General features: G+C 39.4%; 1 protein-coding gene across 1 annotated transcript in view; it reads left to right on the plus strand.

The window, feature by feature from the left end:
- LOC122843041 (semaphorin-4G-like) overlaps positions 1-16,852 on the plus strand; it is a 28,588-nt gene extending 11,736 nt beyond the window's left edge. Inside the window, exons 3-14 of the mRNA XM_044137480.1 lie at positions 3,998-4,146; positions 5,197-5,259; positions 5,949-6,047; positions 6,224-6,317; positions 6,398-6,511; positions 7,552-7,706; positions 8,413-8,588; positions 9,852-9,996; positions 10,786-11,008; positions 12,367-12,482; positions 12,569-12,723; positions 13,681-16,852. Of these exons, the coding sequence (XP_043993415.1) occupies positions 3,998-4,146; positions 5,197-5,259; positions 5,949-6,047; positions 6,224-6,317; positions 6,398-6,511; positions 7,552-7,706; positions 8,413-8,588; positions 9,852-9,996; positions 10,786-11,008; positions 12,367-12,482; positions 12,569-12,723; positions 13,681-13,780 (1,589 nt within the window). The 3' untranslated portion in view covers positions 13,781-16,852. The remainder of the gene's footprint in view (positions 1-3,997; positions 4,147-5,196; positions 5,260-5,948; positions 6,048-6,223; positions 6,318-6,397; positions 6,512-7,551; positions 7,707-8,412; positions 8,589-9,851; positions 9,997-10,785; positions 11,009-12,366; positions 12,483-12,568; positions 12,724-13,680) is intronic.
- Positions 16,853-26,650: the final 9,798 nt, after the last annotated feature.

Below are 26,650 nucleotides of genomic sequence, written 5' to 3' on the forward strand. Positions count from 1 at the left end.
ACCCGTGCACCACAACTATGTTCTCAGGTTTGCAAGCTTCCCCTCTTTTTCCTTCACATGTAACAATGTTTATCGTTGCCAAACATTTCAACTCCAGGTTAATCAGACCACAGGATGTGTTCCTGAGTGCAATTGCAGGCTTACCAGGCTTTTTATGCTGGTTTTAGCATAATTGATCCTTCCTCTGTGAATGCACTCTCAACTTCAGCCAGCATCTTCACAAGGTCTTTTGGTTACCAGATTTTCAGTCATCCTCGACATTGTAGTCTTGTCGCAAAATAAACTGATTCGGCAGGAAACAGTGTTCTCGTTGAATTGTTTTGTGTGTGACACTGAGTTGATAAGGTGTGCAGTGGCTGCCTTGGTGGTGAAGAAACAGTGCGATATCCCCAGTTATCTCATCAAACTTGCCAGTATTTCAGATTGTGGGAAATGAAGGAATTTGTTACGAAAAACGTAGGAAATCGGTATGCTCAACCATGAAATCTCAACCATCTGCTGACACTTTGTGATGACTCTGTGTGGCTGACATAGTACGCCCAAGTATGAGGGAGCCTTTATAAATGTTGGTGTCTTGAAGATGTTTCAAGTCTTTTTAAGTTTTAAAACGTTAGTTGCAAAAATCTGATTTATAAACTGTACTCAGGAACAATCACACTGAATGGCAATAAAGTGCACTAATGACCACTACCCTCTCAAGTAGAGGGAAGAGCCAGGTTTTCATGTGACCCTGACGGCCTCATTAGTGAAAACAATGACCTCATTAAGCATTTATTGTTTCAAAATGTTCCAAAAGATATTCTGTCACACTGTTTAAAAAGTTAAATGACCCTTTAATGAAATTTCTGATGAGTTGCCAAAGTGAGCGGAGTTTTGCACACACAGTAAAACAGTTCTGCTCACTGGGCTACCAACACTTTTTTCTTAGTAGTACGGAAGAGACACATTCTCCTTTTTAGAGGAATGTGTGAAAATTACTGAAAAATGAGAGCAGACGGGTCAGTTTCTGGTGTCAAGGTATTCCAAGGTGCTAAACAGCCATGTGTCAAAGTTGCTTCGGTCTTTTTGCAGTTCAGTATACTTTTAATGAAATGCCAGGAAATTTCCAGCTGTTTATTGCACTAAGTACTGCTTCACTTTCCCTCCCCCACCTGTTGTTGCACACTGCTAGATGCTCCAACGGTTTTCCCTCACTTACAAGAAAAGCTAATTTGACTGCTTCAAAGTATTTCTATGTGCAACAGACATGACTTGTCATTGAGTGGAAACTGGGGGTGGGAGGAAGCAGGCTGTTTTTGAGCAGCTGCTTACAGGGTGGCTACTAGAGCCTGACTAATTAACCAGCTTTAAATGGTTTGCTATGCTTGTGTTACTGTTAAAAGAGGAAAAAACTGTGAAAATGGTTAATATTGAGATAATTAGCACTTGTAAATATTACTCAAATAACTCTGTGTTTATTCAACAGTTTCGCTAAAGTATATGCATCAGAGTCAAAACAACATTAAATAAATGTTAGCTGTGATTCCAAGCTACGTTTTAAGCCACTGATTAAAAGGTAGCTTGTTAAAACGTGTGCAGTTAAAAAAAAATAGCTGAGATTTGTGTTCAGAATGCTGAGGATGGACAGGAGCAAGGAGGAGTATATCCGTAGGCACCGCTCAGGATGGATAGTTTGGGAACAGAAATATCAAGGTAAAACAGAGTCTGCTTGCACAGAAAGTGAGATATTGGGTATATTTGGAGGAATGTGCTGGAGATTGAACTGCTAGTCAGGTAAGGCCAAAGGAGTGATGAGTGAGGATATGGAGGTGTTTAGCTTGACAGAAGCTAAACACCTCCATATGCAGAGAATATTTGACTGAGCATGTTGGATGAACTCAGATACGATCAGCCTTATATTTTCGTTGGACGCGGCATTTTGGTTGCAGAATAGATTTGGACTTTGTCTTCAAATGTTTGTGCTATTAGTGTAGCACCTTGATTTATAGCCAAGTGATCTGTGTATAAAATTATCCTGACCTTTTCATAGGTTTTGATGAGTGCTGGAAAAATTAATTGGAGAAGATCACACCCAGCAGGCAGAAACTGCCAGACCAAGTAAATGACACTGATTATCTTTTCATCATTACAGCTGCTAGTGGGAGGGATACATTAGACAGCAAGTAAATACTATGTTATTGAAGTTAGTATGTGTGAAGCAGGAAAAATGGGCAAGGGCAAGAGTTTGACAAAGGCCACCTCCCGATGAATCAAACAACTCCATCATAATGTTTCCTAAGCTGCAGCTCAATTAAATGTTGGGCAGCATCTTTCAAATGTAGTCCAAGCAACTACTTTTGTGACAGGGGTTTGGGCAGAGAAGACTGGTCAGGGTGGTTCAATGTAACAAGCAAACTATGTACTTTAAATCAAACTGGTGTTTCTGAGAGAAAGTGCATGAAAGCGCTGGCCCACTCTTTTATTTTATTCACATGTCGTGGATGGCCGAGTGAATCACTTACCTAGAAATGCATGGTTCCAAGATGTGCTATAGGAAGAAAACAAGCCAGCACAGACAGTGTGAGGCTCTGCTGGGCAGCCTTGCGTCCTGCAAGGTCAATGTTACTTACCACCTACATACCACTTACCCGGTGGTAAAAAGTGAGTATGCACTATGCGTGATGCATGGGAGTGCTAAAGTTATGGTGAATAAATTGCTTCGGCATTTTGTGTAACAGCTGTCCATGTGTAAAGCACTGGATAATGCTCTTTTTACTACTTATGATATTACACTATTTTCTTTTAATTCATATTTTATAAATCCGTGACTAAGTCATATTTATACACCTGCACATTGAAAACCACCCCACTTTGGAGTCGCCTACAATGTGTCCGCATACACCTCAGAAGTATGTAGCTGCACAGCTGCACCTACCAAAGCATTGTCGCAAACCATTTACATCCTTTCATGTAAATGGTAACCATTGATGACTGTGGCCTCTTTCAACAGGACAATGCACCCTGCCACAAACCAGCGTCTCTTATCCAGCACTGTTTAATCGCATAACCTCTTCATTTAACGGCAAGGTCCTTCCCTTGGCTCTCTTCACTACATTCTAGATGGTGGGGACATTGTAACTATGGGAAAGAAAGGGACTAAAGAGAAAAATGTAGACGGTTCATATTCAAAATCATCAAGAAAGAAGCTTCAAACACGTTTTTTGAAAGAAAAATAAAAACAAACACATATATTTAACTCAAGTATTTTTCTTCAGATAACTGAATAAAAATGTGAAATTGTAAAGGAAGACAGGAACAGCAACACCTGCTCTGTGATTTTGCATCAACATTCAAAAATCCTGCTGTGGGAAATCCATCATCCAAGATTAAATTCTGCTTTGCCTTTTTTATCCTCATCCTGTCAGATCTGATTGAGAAAGCTCTCTGTCTCTAGGTTTAATATGTCTTACATGACACGTTTGTGGGCAGAACCCTATCAGATTTTACTTTTTTTTTGTTGTTGTTTTTTTTACTTTAATCACCACTCAACAAATATTTTAACTTTCCGTGTACATTATAGCTGAGAAGATGAAAATCTAATGATGGAGAATACCTTTTTCTTCTGGGCTGGGTTATTTTTGAACCTGCATTTGTTCCCATAGAGACAGAGTGTAATCAATAGCCCCAGTGAAAAGTGTTTGTGCTTATGCGTGAAGCTGTACAAAAGTGGCTTTTTCTACCCTACCTATTGTTATTTTACAGAAATGTTCCGCAGAAATAATTGGAGGAATTCCAATTACAATAGAAAGGTTTTGAACGCGTCACTGCTGCAATTTTAGAAGCTCATTCATGAATGGTAAATATTTCTATGCTGCTGATTTCGACTGAGCAAGAGTGGCTTAAAGATGTACTGTAACTTTAGGCTCTTTACCAGACATTATTCCTATTTGCAGAATCAGCGGAAGCAGAGTCACCTTCATTAAAATCTTGTCCTCTTCTCATCTTCTTTTCCTGTCAGGTCTCAAGGGCTGCAGGCGATTTGAGTCTTCTGCAGTTAACTACAGCACAATGCTGCTGGAGGCTGACAGTGAGCGGCTTTACGTGGGAGCCCGTGGGGCCGTATTCGCTCTGAATGCCTCTGACATCTCGGCCAGCTCCGCTCTCTCTGTGAGTTTGTTTATTTGTTGTGTTGCTGCATGTTTTGTGCTCGCATGCCATGTATTTTGTTTTACAGTTTGTACTGGTTTCATTTATGCTCCCTCAGCGCAGGAAACTTATGAAAGAAAACATCCAAAATGTTTCCTTTTGAGGTTGAGGCAAAGCAAACCACTATTATGCTGCAGCCACTTTGATTGCTGCATACATTTGAGAAAAACATTTTAATTTGCACCAACGCCGACCTCAGGTATTAACAAATAGTTATTTTTTGTAAATTTAATTTGTACATAAATCTCAATGCAGTCTTACCAGATAAATAAATATATGTAAAAACCCAATACCTAATGTTTAATTCTGTTGGTCCTTTGGTGTATTTATGTGGAGAATTGACTGAAACACTCTCATAGTCAAGCTGTTGTAAACATATCTAGGACTTGTTATGGCTTTGATATTCCTTGAGGAAACTCATAATAAAAAGAGCAATTAAACTGATGAACATTACACTTCTTGCCATTTATGTGTTGAATGTTTTACTCGGCTACCTCGGGCTATATGAAATGCTACAAATTTGAGTTGTACTTTTAATATCAAGCCAAGAAAAGCCTCTAGGCTTTATAAGATAAGTGTTTCTTAATATTTTATTGGGCCAGAGCCACTAGTATGAACTGTTTTATATGCCAGCCTAAAAAAACTAATACTTGAAGTTATTTTATGACTTTGTCTTGGATTCTTCCACAAAACAATTTGACTCCAATTAGCAAGTGTTGTCTTCCATCTTTTCTGCTTTATGTTTTACCTGTTTTTATGTGTGTGTGGGCGTGTGTGTAGCACTGCATTGCAAGCACTCCTGTGCCTCCATCTCCTTTGTGGCCTTAGCTAAATATCTGTTACATAACATAAAAACAGGTTTGGTTACTCAACAGTAGTCATTTTAGATGCCAGGGTGACAAAAGGAAAATCTATTTCCCATCAATTGTGTGGTAATTTCTTCAATATCCTCAAGTGTTCAATGATGTGGTTTTTTTTCTGTCTTGCTTTATGTTCCTTGGTCTGGTGTAGATCGAGTGGGAGGCCTCCACTGAGCAAAAGCTTCAGTGTGTGCTCAAGGGAAAAGACAATAAGGTTGGCACTTTGTTCTTATTTTAACTCTGTCATTCCTTTTAATTTTTTTAATTCTTTTTACTATAATGATAAAAAAACTACATCTCTCTGCCTCTCTCTTAATTAAAATGCTGGCGAAATCCTTAATTCTTCTGGGGAATAAGGCTATTGCTCCACTTTTACTTTCAAAATGTTTAAAGCACTTCATCACCATATCCCGGTTTTATGTGTCAAAATGTTCAGCACTCTCTAAGCTTCATCCATTCAGCAGTTTCAGCCTTGAGCAAAGGGATGAAATATAATTAGGAACAAAGTTTTGATGTTTTATATTTTACTGTTTATTTGATTATTACTTTTAGAGGTATTTTTTAAAAGCCCATGTAGGGACAAGTGCTGCGAATTAGCTTTTGCTGTTGCACTATGACGTAAACATGGGAAAGCTGTTTTCTTTCAGTTTGTCTATGTTGCTGTATGTCTGTCCCTACCAAATAAACTAATTAAATTAAATTAAAGAACTTTTCTTCCAATTAAGCATTTGAATCAAAGAGTAAATTTATATTTAGTGTAATTCATTCTCTAACAAACCAGCACACATAATATAAATTTTGTTAATGTAAAATGCTTTTATGTTACATCTGATATGTGAATGCACACGTTGTTGCTTGTTCCTTTTATTTTAATTAAGTGTGTTTTTTCTCCTCCTCTTTCAGACAGAGTGTTTTAATCACATCCGCCTCCTGCAGAGGTTTAACTCTACGCACCTGTACATGTGTGGGACTCACGCCTACATGCCCCTCTGTGCATACATTGTATGTCCATGAATACATTTTCTTTCTTCAACAATCCACCACATTTATGTCATATTTCATTTTAAGTTTTAGCTACAAAAATGGGTTTTTGAGTATTTTTTATTTAATTATTTATGTTTTTTAAAAGCTAATGTTTTTGGTTTCAAAATAAAAGTTTTTTTTGTTTTTCCCTTTAGGATGAAAAGAAGTTTGTTATGTCCTCTCAGCCTGAAGAAGGCAAAGATAAGTGTCCTTATGGGCCAATGACAGGTTACACTGCCCTCATTTTAGGTGAGCCACATGAAACATTTCAATTTCATGAAGAATTTGTCTTCAGATTTGGATGACGCAAAACCTTGTTTTTGCTTCAGACCAGCAGATATACACAGCATCCCGGTACGACTTCTGGAGCTTTCCAGATATTCGCCGAAACGCTCCATCTCCCGCTCTGAAGACAGAGAATGCTCCCACACGCTGGCTGAACGGTGAGATCATTTCCTGAAATAGACGCATTTGATCACATTTGGATGGCAAGATTGTGCAAGTGCACCACAATTTTATTTTAAAGTGTTTTGACATCTGGATGGCCCCTAGCAATTTGTTTAACAATGTAGTGTTTTTGGTCTTAATGAGAGAGAGCATGCAGTTAGATTGATTAATAAGTTGATGCAGCAAATTGAGTATTTTAATTTTATTACATCTAAATGGGACACAAATACAAATATGTTAAGCAACTCCATACACCAAAATAGGCAAAAAATGTTTGTAGTCAGTACAGCAGCTTGCAAACTTATTTGCATTAAAACAATAAAGCAATAAACTTACATATTTTTACTGGAATTTTATGTGATAATCCAAAATACTTCATAATCGGGAAGGGGATTGTGTTGTAGAACCAATTTTTTTGGCAATTGCATCTGTATGTACTTGGGGGTGGCGGGATTTTTCACATCTCCAGACTCATGATTTTCCTCTCTTAACTTCATAAAATAAATCTAATCGGATGGAATAGAGAACATCTGTGAAAAGCTATTTTTAGATTTTCCCAAGGATTCCTTGTAGGATTTAAATCTTGAGTACATGAGCCAGTTTAACTAAATCAAAATGATATTTTAGTTTCAGATGTTTAAGGTTGCTTTGATTCTCAAGCCTTTTCCAGCCTGTGATGCATTTTCTACAAGGATTGTATTAAGTTCAATACATCATATCAGTGAAGAAAAGCATCCTCTTATCACGATGCTCCCACCTCCTTGATTCATAGTGCATGGTATGTTCAGCACTGATCTTATCTGACCATAAACATTTCTACATATTTGCTGTCTCCCCTACACACCTCTTGTCAAACTAAGGACACTGCAAACATGGATTTATTTTTGACACTCTTGCAAAAAAGAAAGGATTATTTAGTCTCATATAAAAATCTAATAACATACCATAAATTTTCTTGCCGTAAAATGACAAACAAAATGGGAAAAAGTTTAAGAGGTATGAAAACTTCAGTCAATCAATCGCTTCTTCCTTGCAGAGGCGGACTTTGTGGGTTCAGCTCTTGTCAGGGAGAGTTTGGACAGCAGCAATGGAGACGACGACAAAATCTACTTCTTCTTCACTGAAAAGAGCCATGAACAATCTACAACCTACAGCCACAGCAGGGTTGCTCGTGTGGCCCGAATTTGTAAGGTGAGTGCAAGGTCTTCTGTATTCATCAGGGTAAATGTGTGACGTTTTTAGCTGATGTAACAAACGAGGGGCGGGATGGGAGACGCATTTAGAGTCAAGGAGCGCGGCATAATTACAGGAGCGGACTGGGACTGGGTTGGTGATGAATTAGTTGCAGAGCCAGTGAGGTTTGGAGAGGATGAATGCAGGTGAGACAGGCTGTTTAGCATCTTTCTTTTTAAAATGTGAAGGATTAACATTCGCCACTGCCCTGATTGGCAGTAGCCATCTGTTCCCTTTTATAACCCCGTTGTTCGTCTTTAATGAAGGGAGCTCACTGGGGCTGTTTTTGGAGGTATATTAATCAATCTGTTTTATTATAATAGAAATGCACTAGGATTTCTTGTGCAGAATCAAAAACCTCAGCTCAAAAGAACATTTTTTAAAGATTGTTATCATAAAAGGACGTCTGTAACAGTTGTGTGTGTGGCTTTGACATTTATTATTGATCTGATACCAGGGAATGAAATTCCACAAGGGGGTCATAACCCTATTTTTTTTTGTGCGCCCTCAGTTCTGGATTTCTAGAGGTGTTACCGATATAAAGCATGGCACCTCACACCTACCCTCATCAGTTATAAATGTCTTCCTGACACATTGGCTGTTTTGTAGTCCTCGCCTTACATGACTCTCTTCTCCTCATATGCTCCTCCTTTTTGTCCCTCAGGGAGACCGGGGAGGCCATTTGACTCTCCAGAAGCGATGGACGTCCTTCCTAAAGACAAGACTGACTTGCTCTCTGCCCGAGTACGACTTCCACTTTAACATGCTGCGCAGCATCTTCGTAATGCATGGCCTCACCCCACAGGACACTCTGTTTTACGGCATCTTCGGTTTGGAGTGGTGAGTAGAAAAAAAAAATTCTCTGTTCGGGTTGTGGAGTGGGATGGATGGGGGATTGAGATAGCGGAAGCGGACGAGTGAGACTCAATTGAGAAGCAACAGCCAATACATTGAAGCCTCCGAAGATCTCAGGAGGGGATGAGATAGAAAGAGGGCAGAGAAACTAAGTCCAGAGGGCGTTAGGTCCAAGTGGATTGATGAGCTGAATGTTTACAGATGTTTAGGAAAAGGTTGCACAGATTTTTAGTTGCTTTTGAATGTTGAAAAACGACAGATTTATGTGGCTCACATTGAACAAAAATACAAGGAGATTCTTTTTATTTAGTAAGTTTTAGCACAGAAATTAATATATGGAGGCTAACTGTGGCCACCGCTTGAATTGTTTAAGATAACTAAGTCTGCAGTAAATTTCTGTTTACATCTCTTTGCTATCACTCAAAGAGGAGGCATGTAAAGAGGGCTTCTCCTTGTCCGAAACTCTTTGATAGTTAAAGCACATACGCTGCCTTCAAAGGTTTTCATGCACCTTAAACAGCATGGCAAAACTGCAAAGCTACCAAGGCTCAGTTATACACATGAACTGAGAAGCTGGGAAAGGAGAGCAATAATCAGAGATGCAGCAATGAGGCCTCTGGTAACTATGGAGGAGCTCCAGATGTTTTGCACCTAGCCACAAAACCTGCAGTCTGTCAGAACTGATAGAACTGCTGTTAGAGCTTTTTGGTTTGCAAATCAGTTAGTTTCTCATCATATTTTGTCCATTTTTGTGGAGTTTTCTGGGCTTAAACAGGAACTCAGTTTTTGTTATCACATACTGACAAAGTTATCACTAAGACAAAATTGCACTGAACTTTTGACTTTGAAGATTTTTGTGTGAATCACTACTGCTGCCTCAGGGTGTCTCACCCTAAGGCAGCAACAATGGAAAATGCTATTTTATATCAAAGCAGACAGAGTAAACAAATAACACTCCATACATCTTGATGTTGTTATTTTCTCTTCAGCTCCAATTCTGTCTCTTACCTCCCCTAAACATTGTTGTTGATTCCCGTTCTCAGACCTTTATGATCTAATGAGCTTCATCTCTGTCACCACTCACCCTCTTCCTCCTTATCCTCCTCCTGTTTGTCTCTCTCTATCCTTTGACGAGCCGCGGCCCCGCTGCACCTCTGCTTCTCTTGCCATGGTAACTCCTGGTTTACTAGTGTTATCGTTTGTGACTTGTGCTCTGGTCTTTCTCCCTGTGTCGCTTGACGTACAAAGGAAAAACGTGAAGGCGTCTGCAGTGTGTCGGTTCTCTTTGTCTGAAGTCCAAGAAGCCTTCCGAGGACCCTACATGGAGAGCCAGGATTCCGGCTCCGCCTGGAAGGAATATGTTGGAAAAATCCCTGAGCCACGACCTGGAACTGTAAGCACACATCCACGAGCTTTTACACAGACAGTGATGGCTTTTGAGTTTTATTAAAATTAGAACAAAGCTCATCTTCAACTTGCATTAAATAGGAGTAGTTAGAGAGCATATGAGATCATTTTAAAGTCAAGATGAATTCATTAAGACATTGCACTAAACATGGACTGAAAACCAGGCAAAGAATGAAAATCAGCTTTGAGAGACTCAAACCATTTTTATGGCAATTAACAAAAGGGGAGAGGGGCCAGCGGTCGACTTTGTGGTAGGAGACATTTTCTATTGTGGGTGAATTTCTGCATTTCTTCAGACTTAATTAAACTTTCCCATTAAATGGAAAAAAGAGGAATAATCAAAGGTTTTGGGGTGAGAGCGTGAAAGCCTCTTAGAAAAGTTGGCTGACATCATTTGAACAGAACAAAGCGAACAGAATGCTGCCTCCTCATCCAGGTGCAGTGAGAGCTGAGTCGCCCTCGTGTCAGCGGAAAACGGACGCTGAGCTCACACAGGCTTATTAAAGTCTAAATGAAAACTTGCAGTTTCTCTTGACACAGTCTTCCAAAGGTTTCTATTTTTCTCATGATGTCTGAATTCTCCCCGAGGACCGTCTCACTAATCCTCCTGACATCCTCTCTACCCTCCAGAGCCGGCCTCTATTTAAAGACTGGTTTATTACATATAAGGACAACACTGTCTCTCTCTCTCTCTCTCTCTTTCACTCTCCAAGCACTTTGTTACTTTGTCCTCATCCCCCGTCCATGTCTCTCTTTGGTCTTTCTTTTACTGCAGTGTATTACGGGCAAACTGAGGGCCAAGGGCATGAACGTCTCCACGTCCCTACCTGATGAAGTCCTGGATTTTGTCAGACGGCATCCTCTCATGTCCCATCAGGTCCAGCCTGCAGACAGACGTCCGCTCTTGTTCAGGAGGACGACAGACTACACACATATGGCAGCAACTGTGGTCCAGGGAGTGGACGAGCAAATGTACCATGTTTTATATATGGGCACAGGTGTGTATAAAGCTTCTCGGCAAGCTGACTTTTAGATAAAAACTGGTAACGGAGGGTTTAGAGTCCTTTTAAAAATTAAAAAAAAAAAAAAAAAAACATTGTTTTTTCAGTGAGGGCTGGTGGGAGGATTTGAGCCTGGCACTGTTTCTGCTCTGAATGTTGAATCAGATCATTTTAGAATTGCAAAATGTCCGTTGCGTAGGCTCTTCGAACGCCAGTCTAGAATAACCCTTGGCAAAAATCTGACGTCAGCGCTTTGGAGGATGTTCAGTCAGTTGTTTCAGAAATCACAAATAACAAAAAAACACACCCTTTTGTGTGACAGTCTTTGTAAAACATACAATGAAAATACTAAATTGTTACAAGTGATCATTTTTTCTGAGATTAAGTAGAAAATATAGATTTCCTGAAAACAGATTTTCTGTTGCATCTTCTCTGCCTTGTGTGTCAGCTTCAGTTCATTGAGGGCCCTGATGGTAAAGTAATTGGGATTTTTCAGTGCTGCAAATTAAAACATCTTCTGATCCCATGTTTTATTTTTTGCCAGTGGTTACAGTAGTCATCTGTTAAATCCCACTTATTAAAGAGCTTTTCATTATTTATTCATCAGATCTTGATGTACTCACTTTGAACCTGCTAATAATAATAATAATAATAATAATAATAATAATAATAATAATAATAATAATAATAATACATTTCTTTAAATGTAATGCAGACCCATTTGATAAATTGGAACATTACTTAAAAGTCAATTCATTTCAGAAACTTACTAAGCGATTTCATTATATATTGAAATTACACACAGATGCATGTTTAAGAGCCTATTTTTATCTTAACAGTGATGATTTCACACTCAAAAGTAATGAGAACAATTTTAAAAATAGAATATTACATTTAACCAATAAAACTATATGTACTTTCAAAAACAGAAATGTGCGTTTAGTCAAAAGTATGTTTAATACCCGCTTAAAAGTTTCTGTTTTCAAAATGTACTTTTAATCTGACAAGCAAGCTTCATTGAATATTCTGTGGTATATTCTAATTTATTGAATATGACAGCAGTGGGTTTACTATGTAAAAGCACTAAGGATAATTAATCTGTAAAATAAAATAGTTTTGAGGTGAACGTTGTTAAACTTAAATCCAAAGCTTTTCTCCTTTAATGGTTTTTCAGTGTTGAATATTGAGTCTTTACGTCTCATTCGCTGTTCATCCTCATTTTCAAAAAGGAAAATGTTGTATGAAGTTCAATGATTATATAGGGCCACCCATAAGTTTTCCACATCATCTCAGCTGACTAACATTTTGAAAATGAACTAACTAAACATCCCAAATCTTTTATCTTTGCCATCCAGATGAAGGTTGGCTGCACAAAGCGGTAGCCATCAAAGGTCAGCTGCACATTATCGAAGAGTTGCAGCTGTTTGAAGAACCAGAACCTGTTACCAACGTTCTACTATCTACAGAGCGGGTAGCCAGTCTCACCGCCTTAAATAGTCAAAGTTGAAGATGACTCACTATCTCGTAATACTTAAGTCCTAATTGTTTCCCCCTCAGACGAGTGTGTACGTTAGCTCCCCATCAGGCGTTGTTCAGCTGCCTCTGTCTAACTGCGAGAGATACACTTCCTGCTATGACTGCATATTTTCCCGGGACCCTCACTGTGCCTGGAGCGGAGCCGAGTGTGTGGACGTAATGACCCAGTCGAAAAGGTGAGTGTTGAAATCCGCCAACTTGCGGTTGGATCAGGTGACCCTTCATTGGCCTGATCTCTAACCTGATGTTTCGCTGCGCCCTGTGACAATGTCAGCTCCCAGAACAGTTGCGTAATCAGACTGCTGGCAGAAACTTGACCCTGGCTGTAATCGTAAACACATCATGCAGCTGCATATTTGGAGCGTACCAATTTGTGTGCACATGTAAGCTTTATTGGCAGAAACAACTTGATTCAGGGAATGAGGAAGCTGTGCAGTGCCTTGCAAAATAACTCATTCTCCTTCAACATTTTCTGTACATTTTCAATGTGGCAGTCCAACACAAGATTATTTACAAGTAGGAAGTAGAAGGAGAATGAAATGAAAATCTAAAAAGTGTCCTGTACAAAAATTTGATTTTTTCTGATGCCCATAAATGAAATCAAGTTGGATCAGTTGATTTTAGAAATGATCTAATCAATAAAAACTAACATTCCATCAAACAAACTTGAGCATGCAATTTTTATGGTGGCGCATGGAGATGGCAGCAACATGCTGTGGGGATGGTTGTCTTCAGCAGGATTTGGGAAACTGGTCAAAGCTTACTTCTGAAACTTGTTGGAGACTGACGATGACTTGAGATTAAACGTACAGTCGGAGCTACAGTGGAAGATTTCTGTTCACATGCACTCTCAATCCAATTTGACTGAACTCAAGTTGTTTTCCAAAGAAAAAAAGACAAGACAATCGTGTCTCCAAATGCACAACACTGAGATCTATTCTCTGAAAGACTTGCAGCTGTAAAAGCAGCAAAGGCTGGTCCTGATATCCATGTCTTTTCATTTAACAACTATGTGCTTTTTTTTAACTTTGTGTATCATATAAAAATCTGTTCACAAGGTTGTAATAAAACCATCTGCTACCTTTTATTTTTATATTGTGCTTATTATTATTATTTTCTCTGCCCTTTCACAGATCCTCTTTAATCCAAGACATCCAGCATGGCAGAACGGGGTGTGAGAACACAGGATACGGTATGCAGAAGTCTTATCTGATGCTTATATTAAAAAGTTAGCTTTAAACATCTAGACAGAGGATTAAAAATAGAGAATATGAGGCTCAAAAGATGCACAGTTGTCATCGGATGGCGTGAAGGCCTCTTTGAAAGTTGATTATATGCACAGCGTTGGTAAAATCCTCTCCTCCCTTCTTTAATCACATCTTTGCTGTCTACGGAGAGAAATCTGTTTGATATTCAAGGCAGGCGAATGCCTTCTCCCCATTTATCAATTTTCACTCTGATGAAATGTAGCATCTTCTAACTTCTCATTCTGTCTCTGGATGGGGTAGTCTGATACATCAGCCTGGACCTGCCTCCTCCACCCACTCCTCCTGCTGTCCCCCAAGAACATGGAAGCCCTTTGTGTGGTCCTCACTGTTGTGCTTGCTTACGTGGGCTTCTGCTTGCGGCCAGACCAGAGAGGGAAATACTCTCTGCGCGCCGCAGCCGCAGCGCACCCGAGCAGCAAGCGGAGCAGCCGGTGCAGAAAGCAGCACAGGAACTCCACCCACATGGAGTTGAAGACCGTCTCTAGCCACTGCAATGGCGTCTGTAATGGAGTTTCCAAGCTGCATAACGGAGACATCCAGGACGGAGGCTTTTTGCAGATCGTTCCTGGTGAGGCTCAGACATTAGCAAGTAATGATCCTCCTCCCCCAGCGCCTCCTCTGCCTCCCACGCCGCAGCACACGTCTCCAGAGTGTGACTTCCCCAATGGGCTGTCAGCCACGCTGCCCAGCGTTCTGAGGCGGATGAACGGGAACAGCTACGTGTTGCTGAGGCAGAGCGACTCAGAAAACACTTCGCCGCTCTCCCACTGCTTCTCCGAGGAGCTCAACAGGATCTTGGAGAAGAGGAAGCACACTCAGCTGCTGCCCCGGCCGGATGAGAGTTCAGTGTAGAGACATGCGGCTCTCTTGTTGAATTTGGGCTCTTACCCTGTGCCTGTCGCGTTGACCCCCTCATTGCTATAGCCTAAAGCAATGAAAGTTTCTCATTTCCATAATTTACTTTGGATTATATTTGACAGCTCTGCCTTTTGAGCTAATGAGCCGTTTCTGTCTTCTGAATGACCAAACCTTCTCAGTACACCAGAAATGAAAATGAAACTTCCCAGTGAAGGTCAAAGCACAAAGAAGGAAATAAAATGCAATCTACCTCACCTCTACACTGCCTGGAGTTGATATGCTGTCAAGACCGCAGTCAGCTCTGAGAATCAGTTCTGGAATATTATGGATCCGTGAAGAACGAAGCAGGACACACACTGACTAACCAGCAGTGGCGACACAACGGAATATAAATATCATTGAAGAGGGAAGTTTGACCATAGAGCAGCTAGCAAAGCTTGTTTTTACATGAGCTACTGCACAGATGGGCTATGCATTTTTAAAACATGACATTCACTAATTAGAAATATGGATGTAAGTGGAAATGATGGAATTTCACTATCAGGCTGCCGTTACTGGTGGCCCTTAATGTCTGTCATCTGCTTCTTGAGTAAGTCTGATATGCCGTTGTCAGACTTCACCTTTAACCTCGTTCATTTGCCCTCCTGCACTGTAGCCTTCGTGACTCCAGTTTGTAGCTTATTGCACGGATGGCACAACAAGGGGAATTTTTCCCATCAGCTAATGTTGTGTCTGTCTGTTGGGGCCAGAGACCAGCTGGAGAGACGGCTGAAAAACACTGAGGACAGCGGCATCGTGGGAAACAAGCACAAAGAGAAGCACCAGATGAATTCAGACTGTTTTTAATATTCATTCAGTAAGAAACTATTAGCAAGAAATGGTTGAGATATTCAAGATTTATTAATAATATTGAAGATTAAACAGTTTTTATTTAGCATCTGTGTTTTGATAACATTGACGGTATATTAATGTTTTTGTAATTTATTTATCTGTGAAGGATCAAATTTATATAAGAACCGTAAACTTCCCAGTGTCATGGTATTATAATAAAAAGATTTAAAACAAAACGTACAACAAGCCAAATGTAAATTTAAATCAGTGTTAACATTTTTAAAAAAGAGCTGCCTGGTTTAAACCAGCTGTTTCTGTCCTCCACAGCGTCTCATGTCAGAGGTGCAAGCGATCTGCAGGGGGCGTGTCATGTTGTTTTAGCCGCTTGCGCAGATCTCCATTTTTGCAACAGTTTGCACTCATGTGAGTGGTGTTCACTGAACTTGTAGAGCAGGAAAGTAGTCTGAAAGCTTGTTTGTTTTAGCACATTCTTAGCTGAACATAACGAAGGTTCACTCAAGGTTCAATTTCCCGCTATTCCAACTGACACAAACAGAAATATTTCCAAGCATATGAAGAATTTGTCTTTCTTTTAAGAATGAGAAGATGTAGAAACCTTCTTTCAGATAGCTGGACAGCAGTGCACAGCAGCGGATGGTGGAAAGTCATCGATACATGGCTCTCTGTTACATGCAGCTGGAAGAAAACACACATCCACTTTCTCTAGCATAGCATGAGAGAAAGATTTAGCAGTTCTCTACCTGCTTAAAAACCTTGACAAACCTTGATACTGGTAACCAGCCCTGGTCTTATTTCTTGCATCATTTCTTGCATGTAAAGAAATTACTGCAAAATGCCGTCATGGTAGTAAACTTGTCCGTACTGCTGGCAGATTTAGGTTTAAATAATGTTTTTATTTTACCTATGTTTTTGTCAGACTGGATGTAATATTAATAAGTTACAGTGACCCAAAAAGCTACTCAGTAGCTATAAGAAGGTTTGATATAGTCGATAAAAATGACTACAGAGAAGGATGTAAATAATTTTGAACATGCCATTTTTACTAAAATAGAAATACAACTTTTTTTCAAAACAGATTCCTTCTATATTCCTTTGTTACCTCTTAAGAGACCCCTATCATTTGCTATGAAAAACGCATTTCTTGGTTGAATAAAAATCATTGTTAAACTAAATCTGCTAAACTAAATTACTAAGCTAAACCATTGAATCAATACTGTTGAATGGTATTCAATGGTTATGAATACAATTGGGCTTAAATATGTTTGCTAACACAGTCAGACATTGTAATTATTGTAATATGTGAAGTTCTTGACATGATAAAAGGTTTGTTTTTAAACCTAAACTCATGTTTTTGCCCCTGTTATTTGTAAAATGTTTCACTATTATAAACTCTACTAAAGAAAAATACTGTAGTGTTCTATTGCATCGAGGAAAGCTCAGTTGGCATGGAGTTAAGCTCTGATGGAAAACTCGACAGTATTATTCTATTAGTCTATTATTCTTGTTCATTGGACACTGATGTAAAACACGGGCAAAGGATGTTTCTGCCTTTTCGTTCCTCCCCAGTGCAACGATGCATGTTGTAGCTATGTTTGCAGGACGCTGTTTGACACAGTGAACCCAAAGGAAGCCCAGCGACCGAACCGAGCCTGAACGCAGCACCGAGGCACGCCTAGCACGAGAAAGCAGCGCAGAGAGCGACAAACTGCAGAGCACCGAAGCAGCCAAGGTTCATAGTTCTGCTATCTCACCAGCTCATCTCCCACTCAGGGCGCTCTGCCAGACAAGCACTTAGAAATATGGGCTGAGGAATTAAGAGCCGATGATCACAGCAAACAGTGAGAGCAAAATGTTTCTTGAACTGCGCCGCATCAACAGCTTGTTGCTGATGTCTGCTTCAAACTAACTCCTTTATCAATAAGGACAAAATCACAGCCTAACACTCTTAGTGATAAAATATAATGAACTCTGGCGTTTCATTTCTAGAAGCAGATTAGATTTAGTTTAAGTTATGACTCAGATAATGCACCTCAGCTCTGTTGATCAATGGAAAGATTAAAGCATTGTGGATCGTGACACAGATATGGTCATTATCCCATTCGGTCTCTCCAGTTTTGTTTTCCTTCTCTCTCAGCTTGTGCTGCGTCTTCTTCTGTCAGAGCGCAGCAATAATTAGACATTCGTCTTGTGACGAGTAGAGCTCACCAGAGAGCAGGAGCTCTCCCAAGATATTTACGCTTTGCTCCGCTCTTAAGTTTCCAATTACTTTCTCATCCCCTCGAGCTTACAGTCTGGAGTTTTTATTATTCTAAAATGAAAATGTACAAACAAGTACACACGAGCAGCAGACGAATATTTTATCAGTTCGTCCTCGTGTTTTTTTGTGTGGTGGATGGAGCTGAAGAAGCCATGGAATAAATTATTTGCACTATCTGCTCTATGTGTTGCACAATCATCTTTCTACCCATAGGACAGCACTTAGTGATATCTTATAACATTGCACAAAGTTGGAACACAACTCTTTGTTCTCTTTGCACAAACCCTGCTGTCTGCTCTATTGCACTTTCTCCTCAGCTAACCCCAAAAGTTTTCTTAAAATTTAGATGAAGAAACCGAATCATCATTTCAAATGCAAGATCTTCTTTAGCTTTGGTTGTTCTCTTGCCTTTACGTTTATAATGTGTTGCATTGGATAGCTGTGTTATTTGTTGTCCTTTGGCAAGACTTTGGATGATGCCATGCTTTGCAAAGCACAATTTTTGGAGATCTGAGCGCCTGAGCGTCGATCGGAGTCATAACAGGAGAGACACTCAAATATTGAGAGGCTCACTGACCTTATTCCAGAGCACAAAGCACAAAGTGAACACACTGATGTGGTTTTGTTTTATTTGTCAGCGCTTGTTAGGCAGGTCTGATGCCAGCTGCATAATTCAGAGAGACCCGACTGACACCAGGAATATTTTTCTGTTTGTCTCATTTGCAGTTGTGATGAATACGAAGAAGTCTGTCTCTCCCAACCCGTGTCAGAGGGCAGCACTGGCCGCATAGTCGTTTTTTTGCAACGATCTTCAACACCACGGAAGGATGGCGGAGTCAGAATCAAGCCTCTGTAAGGGCTACAACATAAGAGTTCAAGCTTTAGCTTCTGAAAATGTTTTCCTGCAGCGCATTGTTTGTCCAGGCTGCGAGTCTCTGTGTGCAGAGCGTGTCCTTGAATCTGTTAGGCGCATACTTATTCAACTAAATGCAAAATGTAATGACCTTTTCTCACCCTTCTCTCACTGCATGAATTATGTTCAAGCGGTGTTGGTTGAAGACGAGCAAGGATAGCTCATGTTAGGATTTGAAAAGAGAAACGGTTCAGGTTTAAATGTGCACTCTGATCCTATTTTATTATAAAACCAGGAGGGGAAGGAGGTTTTAAAAACAAGAGCACAATTATTTAGTAGTTTTGAATATTGTATGTTTTGTTGGAGATGTTATAATATCATGACACACTGTGTTGCGCAAAATGTGATCAATAGAAGCAATTTAACAGAAAGCATGCAAAAATACATACTTCTGATCTAATAGTAGAAGAACAATAAACAACATTTTATGAATTTGTCACTTTATTCCTAATGTTATACTAAAGGGTTATTGCAATTTCCTTTTCACTTTGTCTTTTTAATCACTGTTTGCATGTTACACCATGTATGTGTGCACAGAAAACTCATTTTCTGAACTAACACAAACAATGGAGCAGCGCTCTCCTTCACATTTCATGCACCACAAAATTAAATAAAGATTTATACTTAAATCTCCTCCTCTTCTCATTTTTATACGTGTGCACTTCCTGTCTTTTGTCTTGCAGAAGTAATGAGACGAATCAAGCCTTTTTCTTGTGAAAGTTTTAGCGGAGAGCCCAGCCTGTAAACGTGATCAAATGCCCCAAACGAAAAAGCGGGAAGGTGTCGGTATTGTAGCCGGCCCAAGTTCCCAGCATGGCACACAGACTGGTGCGGAAATAATTTGCTGGGCTCTTCATGTCCCCAAACTGGTTCAGAGCCAGCGCAACGGCATTGGTAACAAAACCCACCGAGGCGGTAGAAAAATCCTCTGACGGCATTAAAAACGGAACATTTTACATCAGCTTTATGCAGCTATCAAGAAGAAGCTTCTGTTTTTACTATCAATTAAAATCCTCTTGAACATTCCTGTCAGAAATGTCACCGTCAATGATGAGTAAAAGCCCCCAGACTCTTTCATCATTCATATAACCTTTCCTCGCGATCCTGAGAGGGAGTTTAGCACCCAGCTTTAACATAACACCTCAGGTGTTTTGTTCACCCCGCAGAATGACAAAACACCCAGAAATAGGAAGGACACGTCATGCACACAAGGCCATTTCCACCAGTGCCAACTCCCTGCAGGGGCTCCAGCTTGACATGTGATTAACAAACTCTCATGGCTGGTCACTTATTTACATAACGCGGTCTTGGTTTGCGAGAATCTACAGGGGCGAAGCTTATTTTTGCTTTGCCTTGTACATTTTGAAATGTACAATCTAAATAAAAATTATCTGCTCCTCTGAGTTTTGTGGTTTAAGATGCAACCGTTTTATTGTACAAGAAAAACTATAGCAGGAAATATTCAGTGCAGCTTCGTCAGTCTGAAAGGAAAACAGCTGATAATAAGAGAAATGCCAGAACATTTTGCTATTCAATTCAATTCACTTTATGTTCCCAACACATGTCATCTGAAGGCACGTTACAATTTATTCAAGTTATCAAACGCTGCATTAAATTCAATTTATTGCCATAATTAGTTTGAAGGGCTTCCTAAGGAGACCAAGCAGAGACATTGAGTTGCAGTATTCACTCTGGATGAAGATGTAGCGACAGTGAAAAATGTATCCTTTGTGTCATTATCTTTACAGTCACCTCATATACCCAGCATGCATGTGGCAACAGTGGAGAGGAAAAAAACTCCCCTTTAACAGGAAGAAACCTCCAGGAGAACCAGGCTCAGCCGTCTGCCTTGGTTTAAAAGACAAACCAAGCTAGCACAGCCAGACCAGAACATTAATCTGAAAACTGGCATAAAGTAAGAAACTTTGCCAAAACCCCCCCCAAAAAACAATTATTTGTGAATATAGTTTATTCCGACTTGAACAGATTACTGGTATGTCAACAAAAATATGTAAATAAGTTACTGCCTTCTAGAAGCCATAAATAGTTTTATTACACAGGAAACTGACTTGGGCTGTAACCTCCAGTCAGATGTGGTTTTTGAACTTTGGAAGAATTCCTCTTCATGTCATAATGTAAAATTTCTGCTAATTAAAACAATGGTGAACATATTAAGCATTTTTTTAAAAATCCCCACAGTAACTCCAGCAGCTGGCGTGTTTATGGCTGACGAGGCTTCAACTATGACCTGACTTAAAACTTGGTCCCATCTGGTGGAATTGATTGCTGTGTTTGCATCTCCACACGTTTAGCGCAATCTGCATTTCGAATCCATGGCAGAAATAGAGTATATTATACATGCAAAGCAGTTGCAACAATAGAGAATATCAGAGTCCTTCAGGAATTCGCCTCACTCAGTCAAGTAACACAGAAGCCGAACCCAAAAGTTATTTATGTCAAAATGAAAAATGCTAATCTTGAAGGGAAATGTACTGCCAATTAAGAACCTGACACAATCACTGCATAATTACACAAAATAAAAATAAGAAAGAATAATCCAAAGTTTTTAGAAGCGTAGACTGAAATAAATTGGGTTTTTGGACTAGACTAAAATTGTATTCTTAGTAATTCTAAGTTTTATCTTTGTAGTTTTCAGCTGGAAATAAAGGTAACTCAAATGCAAATGAGTTAAAATAGTGTATTAAAGTTGTTGTTTTTTGAAAGACTGCCTTTCAACATTGTTTTTTTCTTGGATGAAATGGGTAAAGAAAATCAACAAAATATTGATTGATTTTAGACAATGGATTGTAAACTGGATTTTAAGATTTTTTTAAAAAAATCTTTTGGATTTTTTTTGGGGTCTGATAGGAAGGTAGAAAAATAGATGAGATAAAGAAAAAACAAAACACTGCCCAAAATAAAACTCAAAGTCAAACTCTTCAGGGTAGTCCTTCAGACTGGATTAAAAACAATCACAGATGGATGACAAGCATTTGAATAAAATAAATATAAAAGCTCCGCTCATTAATATGCTGGAGATGCAAAGTAGTGGATCAGAGAAGCTGAAGTTGAGCTGTTAAGACGCGCTGGATGTCTTCCTTCATCTGTGTTCTCTGTAAAACAGTTTTTCTCGCAGCAATAACCTGTCAGGTAATTTAATCTGAGATAAAAAAATATATATATAAAAAAACTCATATTCTGCTCCAGGAAATAATTTGCATTTCAGAGACAATGATTTCATTACAAGTATTGCTCTTCCCTGAGCGACCAAATGGTGAAAGTTTGACGAACATTTTTTTTTTCAGAAAGAGAGGTGAAAGGGCTTTCCATGAATGAGATGAGCAAAAATAGATTTTAGCTGGCAGCCATCAATCATATAGAAAGGTAACCTTCAGAGCAGAAAGCATACATACGTGTAAATCAGAGTGGTTGATCATTCCCATTTGACTTGTTCTTCTCTTTTATTCCTGCAGGCTATCTGTGCTCCAAATCTTTTTGTCATTCAGAGTTTTCCTTTAAACACTGCACTTCAATGTTTGTGCCAGACAAAAAAGCAAAACCTTTAATCAACCAGTTATCACTTCAAGACAAACTTAAAAGATAAAAAAGAAAAAGAAAACCTCAATCAAGTCAATCAAGACCAAGTTTAAGGTTGGGAAATGTGGTTCTAATTCCTGAATAAACATATTAAAATGTGGAAGACCAGAAAATCGAACAGAACCTTTCAATATCTCCAGAAATATCTCCCTGGTGATTAAATTGTGTATGCCACACTGGCAAATGCTTTACTAGGGCATCATGCAGTAAACAATTCCTGTCATATAATATCATCCTACTTCAATGAAACAAACAGCAGAGGAGTGTTATGGAAGTATTAGCTTCAGCCAAATAATCTGGATTTATATTAAACATCCCTTTACAGTTCCTTTTTCACATTTTCAAGAACTCTCTCCGTGCAAACACATACTGACTCTGTTATTTCATACAGACAAAGATAGTGTTGGTTAGAGTTTGACAGTCGAGGAGAGTGAGGAGGATCTGTATCCTTAGTGCAGTTGATGCTACTGGGGGCAAGCCAGGCACAGAGCCTTCACTGTTCATCTCTCACTATAGTCCCACATCCAAAAACAAGAGAGAAAAAGAAACAAAAGCTGAGTCTATTTATTCTTTGGAGTTTGTTAAAAAGAAGAAGAAAAAAAAAGAAACACTAGCGACACTCTTAGTCTCTTGCATTATTGCCCAGCTACTGTTCAGATAACATAATCAGCAGGATAATGAGGGATGCAGTAGACGTCGCCACTTTAGAACAGCTTGTCTGTTGAAGTCACAAAGAGAAGCGTGTCACGCTGCACTTTTCTTTCCTCAAAACAAACAGATACAGTTGCTCCTCGGCCTCCTCCCAAACCAGTTTGACGCCAAAAGCAGCCACTCGACTCTGCTGTCACACATCAGTCAGTTAACTATCAGCTTCCTCTATGCCATCCATCCGGCTCACCATCAACCTGTCTGTCAAAGATGTCTGCTAAACTGAGACAGGTAGATGAAGACCTGCATATGCATCTGATCCCTTTGCTATAGACTGAAAAAGAAACTGTTTTTTCTAATTGTCATATGAAGCCCGTAGCTTCAGTTCCTCATCCAACACAATAGAAGCTTGATCAAAGCATGTTTATGCAAAGATGGACTTTGGTTCTATTTTTCTGCTGCAGGAGTGGAGGAAGTTGCCAGAGAGGCATTAAATAGGACACTGACACACCTCTGTGACTATATCCTGTAAGTCACCTGTCCTGTTAGTCACCTCATTTATCCACCCACGCTCTGACACACACACACACACACACACACACACACTCATGTGTTACAGCTTCTGACCTCAGTCTTTCACAATAAATACATTGTAACCGGTTGGAGTTTCACCTGAGATTTGCGAAATCACTGAAAGCAGCTGTAGAACGTGACAAAAGCCTTTTCTGTTGTCATTGAATAGTAGGAATTCATTTTGTCCTTTTATTCCAAATTTAAATAGCATTAATTAAAGCAGAGACTGAAACGATAATAAATGATATGATCATTTATTATGATCTCAGGACTCACTGACAACCTTAATAATAGCTCTATGGAGTGTTTGAAACTGGACAAAGATGATTTGTTCAGAACTAGAACTGCATGTGAGGGCGACGTGTTCAACATGCGTCTCTCAGTAATCTGTGTTGTTTTGCATGTGAAGGTGTGTGTTTGTCCCCAGGGTAATCAGCTATTCTGCTCTTTGGACTTTGAGACTTGGCTTCAAGCATATCTTTTTTGTCAATCGGCGCCCCCTAGAGGTCGTTACTTTCGGCTGAAGTAAACTGCACTGTGAGCTTTTCACCACTAGATGTCAGAGCAGTCTTCTGTGTATTTTTAGACTACATTTCCAATCAACGCAAAGGCATATATGTGAAATGTCACCATGTTACTAAATAAGAATATTCCTTTATATTAATTACAATAATTTTTACACGGGTTCATAACTCCAAGCAATCATTTTTATGAGTTTTTCACTGCCTGCTCCTCACGCAACATCTGGGAGGCATATGTTTGATGCAGCGAGGGTTGAAAAATGCACCCTCATGCTTTACCTAAATACAGAGCCACTGTGCCCAGATTTTCCTCCAACTGTGTGCTGTTCTGTAAGGCAAAATCAAAAGGTGTGACAGTAAGTGAATGAGGCTGAAGGCTATACAGAGTGGGACAGTGATCTTGATCCAGGAAGGCCACTCAATCCTTTCTGTCAGCCGGCAGCCGGCCTGATGACTTGGGGAATGAACAAGTGTGAGATTGAACTCCTGTCAGCCCTAAAGACCTACTTCCACTACCAATTGTGTTTTCCTAAACAAAACAAAGATGGAGAAAAAAACCCCCAGATACTACACATGGTTAAAGAAGACCACTGATCCAGGAAAATGGAACATTTATCACAGAAGGTGCCAGCTCATTTGGGAGAATCTATTGACAGGACATATTTTAGTTGTGCACTCCACACATTTAACCTTTATGGGAGAGTGGCAAGAAGAAAACCATTAAAAGTCCTGGTTGAAGTTTGCCACAAGCCAGGAGAACAGCAAGCATGTGCAACAAGGTGCTGCGGTCAGATGGAATCAAAATTGAACTGTTTGCGCTACATGCAAAATGCGGAGAAAAACTAAAACCACAAACATGGTGTAACATGGTGGTGATAGTGTCATGCTTTATTGATCCTGTTCTTCAGCAAGGGTGGAGAGGCTAGAGAAGGGGGACTCTGGAGGAAAACCTGAAAGAGGTTGCAAAGGACTTGCAGAAGTATTTCCATTTTCTTTTTTGCAAAGAAAAATCGGTAAGAATTTTAGTTTCTGTTTGTAAGAATGTGATACAGATGAACATGAAGCTGTCATTGCACCAAAAGGTGGCGGTTGATAGATTTAACGGAAGGAGGTAAATAAAAAAGCCCACAACAATAAAAAATAAAACAAAAACACAAGAGAAAACTTTTTTTATCATTTTCCCTCTCAGCCACTTAAATTTCCATATTTTAATCTGTGTGATGTGAGAAAAAAAAAAAAAAACCTTCACAGGATTTTCAACACTTTTACAAGACTTTGCATACAGAGTCATTCACAGAAAGCTGCTGAAAGCAGAGAACTTTCCATCAGGGATTTTAGAAGCACAATGAAATGGGCTTTGCACGAGTAAAATATAATGTATATATATAATAATGAATGTATATATTTTTAAACTGGTGTGAATGTACCTCATGTGATTCAAATTAAATTCAAGTATAAGTACCCAGAATAAGATGTGGTGCCTCAGCTCTTGTTTCATTGAGTTTGAAGTGCAATCAACAGCAGGAAGGAAAAGCAATTTCAAGCTCCAGTTGCAAAAACACTTGACTGTATTTTCATGTCATTCTTGTTTAGGGTGGATGAAGAGGTGAGATGCAGGGTGTCTCTATGTGTGTGTCACATTTTTGTCGACTTACTCCTACTACACACACACACACCCGCGCATGTGCACACACACACACACACACCGCTTACCATCATTTGTTCAGGCCATATATTGGAAACACATGTTTGCAGTGGTGTCGATACATCATCCCACTGTCAGATTATTTCACAGGCGTAATATTTGCTGCTGACACTTACTGCTACTATTGTGTGACACTGATGCTTCCTCCACCATCCTAAACGTTCTCGGTGAAAACACATCATCTCGATTGCACTTTGCATATTTAAATAGGCAGCTATAGATGCAAATGTACCCAGTAATAAGGTCATTAAACAATGACAGTGTCACAAAATCACCTCTAAAGTAATTTCTCAAGAACGTTAGCGTATTTCTGCGGTTGCCTGGTTGTTTTCATTTTATTTTATCCTTTTCTAGAGGACTGCATGAGCCACAAAATTTTGTCATTTAAAACCCTTAGAATAGATGTCAATAAAAGTTCTCGTATTTCAGTCTAAAAATTAAATTCTTAATACATTGCTTTGTCTTGGTCCATTGCATAAAAGCTAAATAAAATGCACTCTGTTTTGACAATATGTTCTAGATTATTTTCAAGGAACGATGTGATCCACAAAAAATTATCTGTAGATCAGTCATAGTAAGCATTTAATATCTGAAAGTTAGAATCAACAACAAAAGATGTTGCCCCAAAGAATTAGCAAGCAGAACAATCATTCACTTATTTGCTTTCCAGCTTCGTCCTCTTCACCTTTGCTGGTCCTGAAGGCATTCTCACTTGTTATTGGTGAAAAGAATAACTTCGGTACCAGTCCATCAGTGGGCCAACACAGAACCAAGCACTAGCTTGTATCTTCAGCTTAAAATCACTTGTTAATCTTACATTCATGTTATTGGATTGTGAAAGGAAGCAGGAGAACCCAGGGAAACCTCTCACAGTCAGGCTTTAATATAATTGGAACGATGTGTGTGTGCAT

This window comes from Gambusia affinis, linkage group LG13, assembly GCF_019740435.1.
Source record: "Gambusia affinis linkage group LG13, SWU_Gaff_1.0, whole genome shotgun sequence".
Lineage (NCBI taxonomy): Eukaryota > Metazoa > Chordata > Actinopteri > Cyprinodontiformes > Poeciliidae > Gambusia > Gambusia affinis.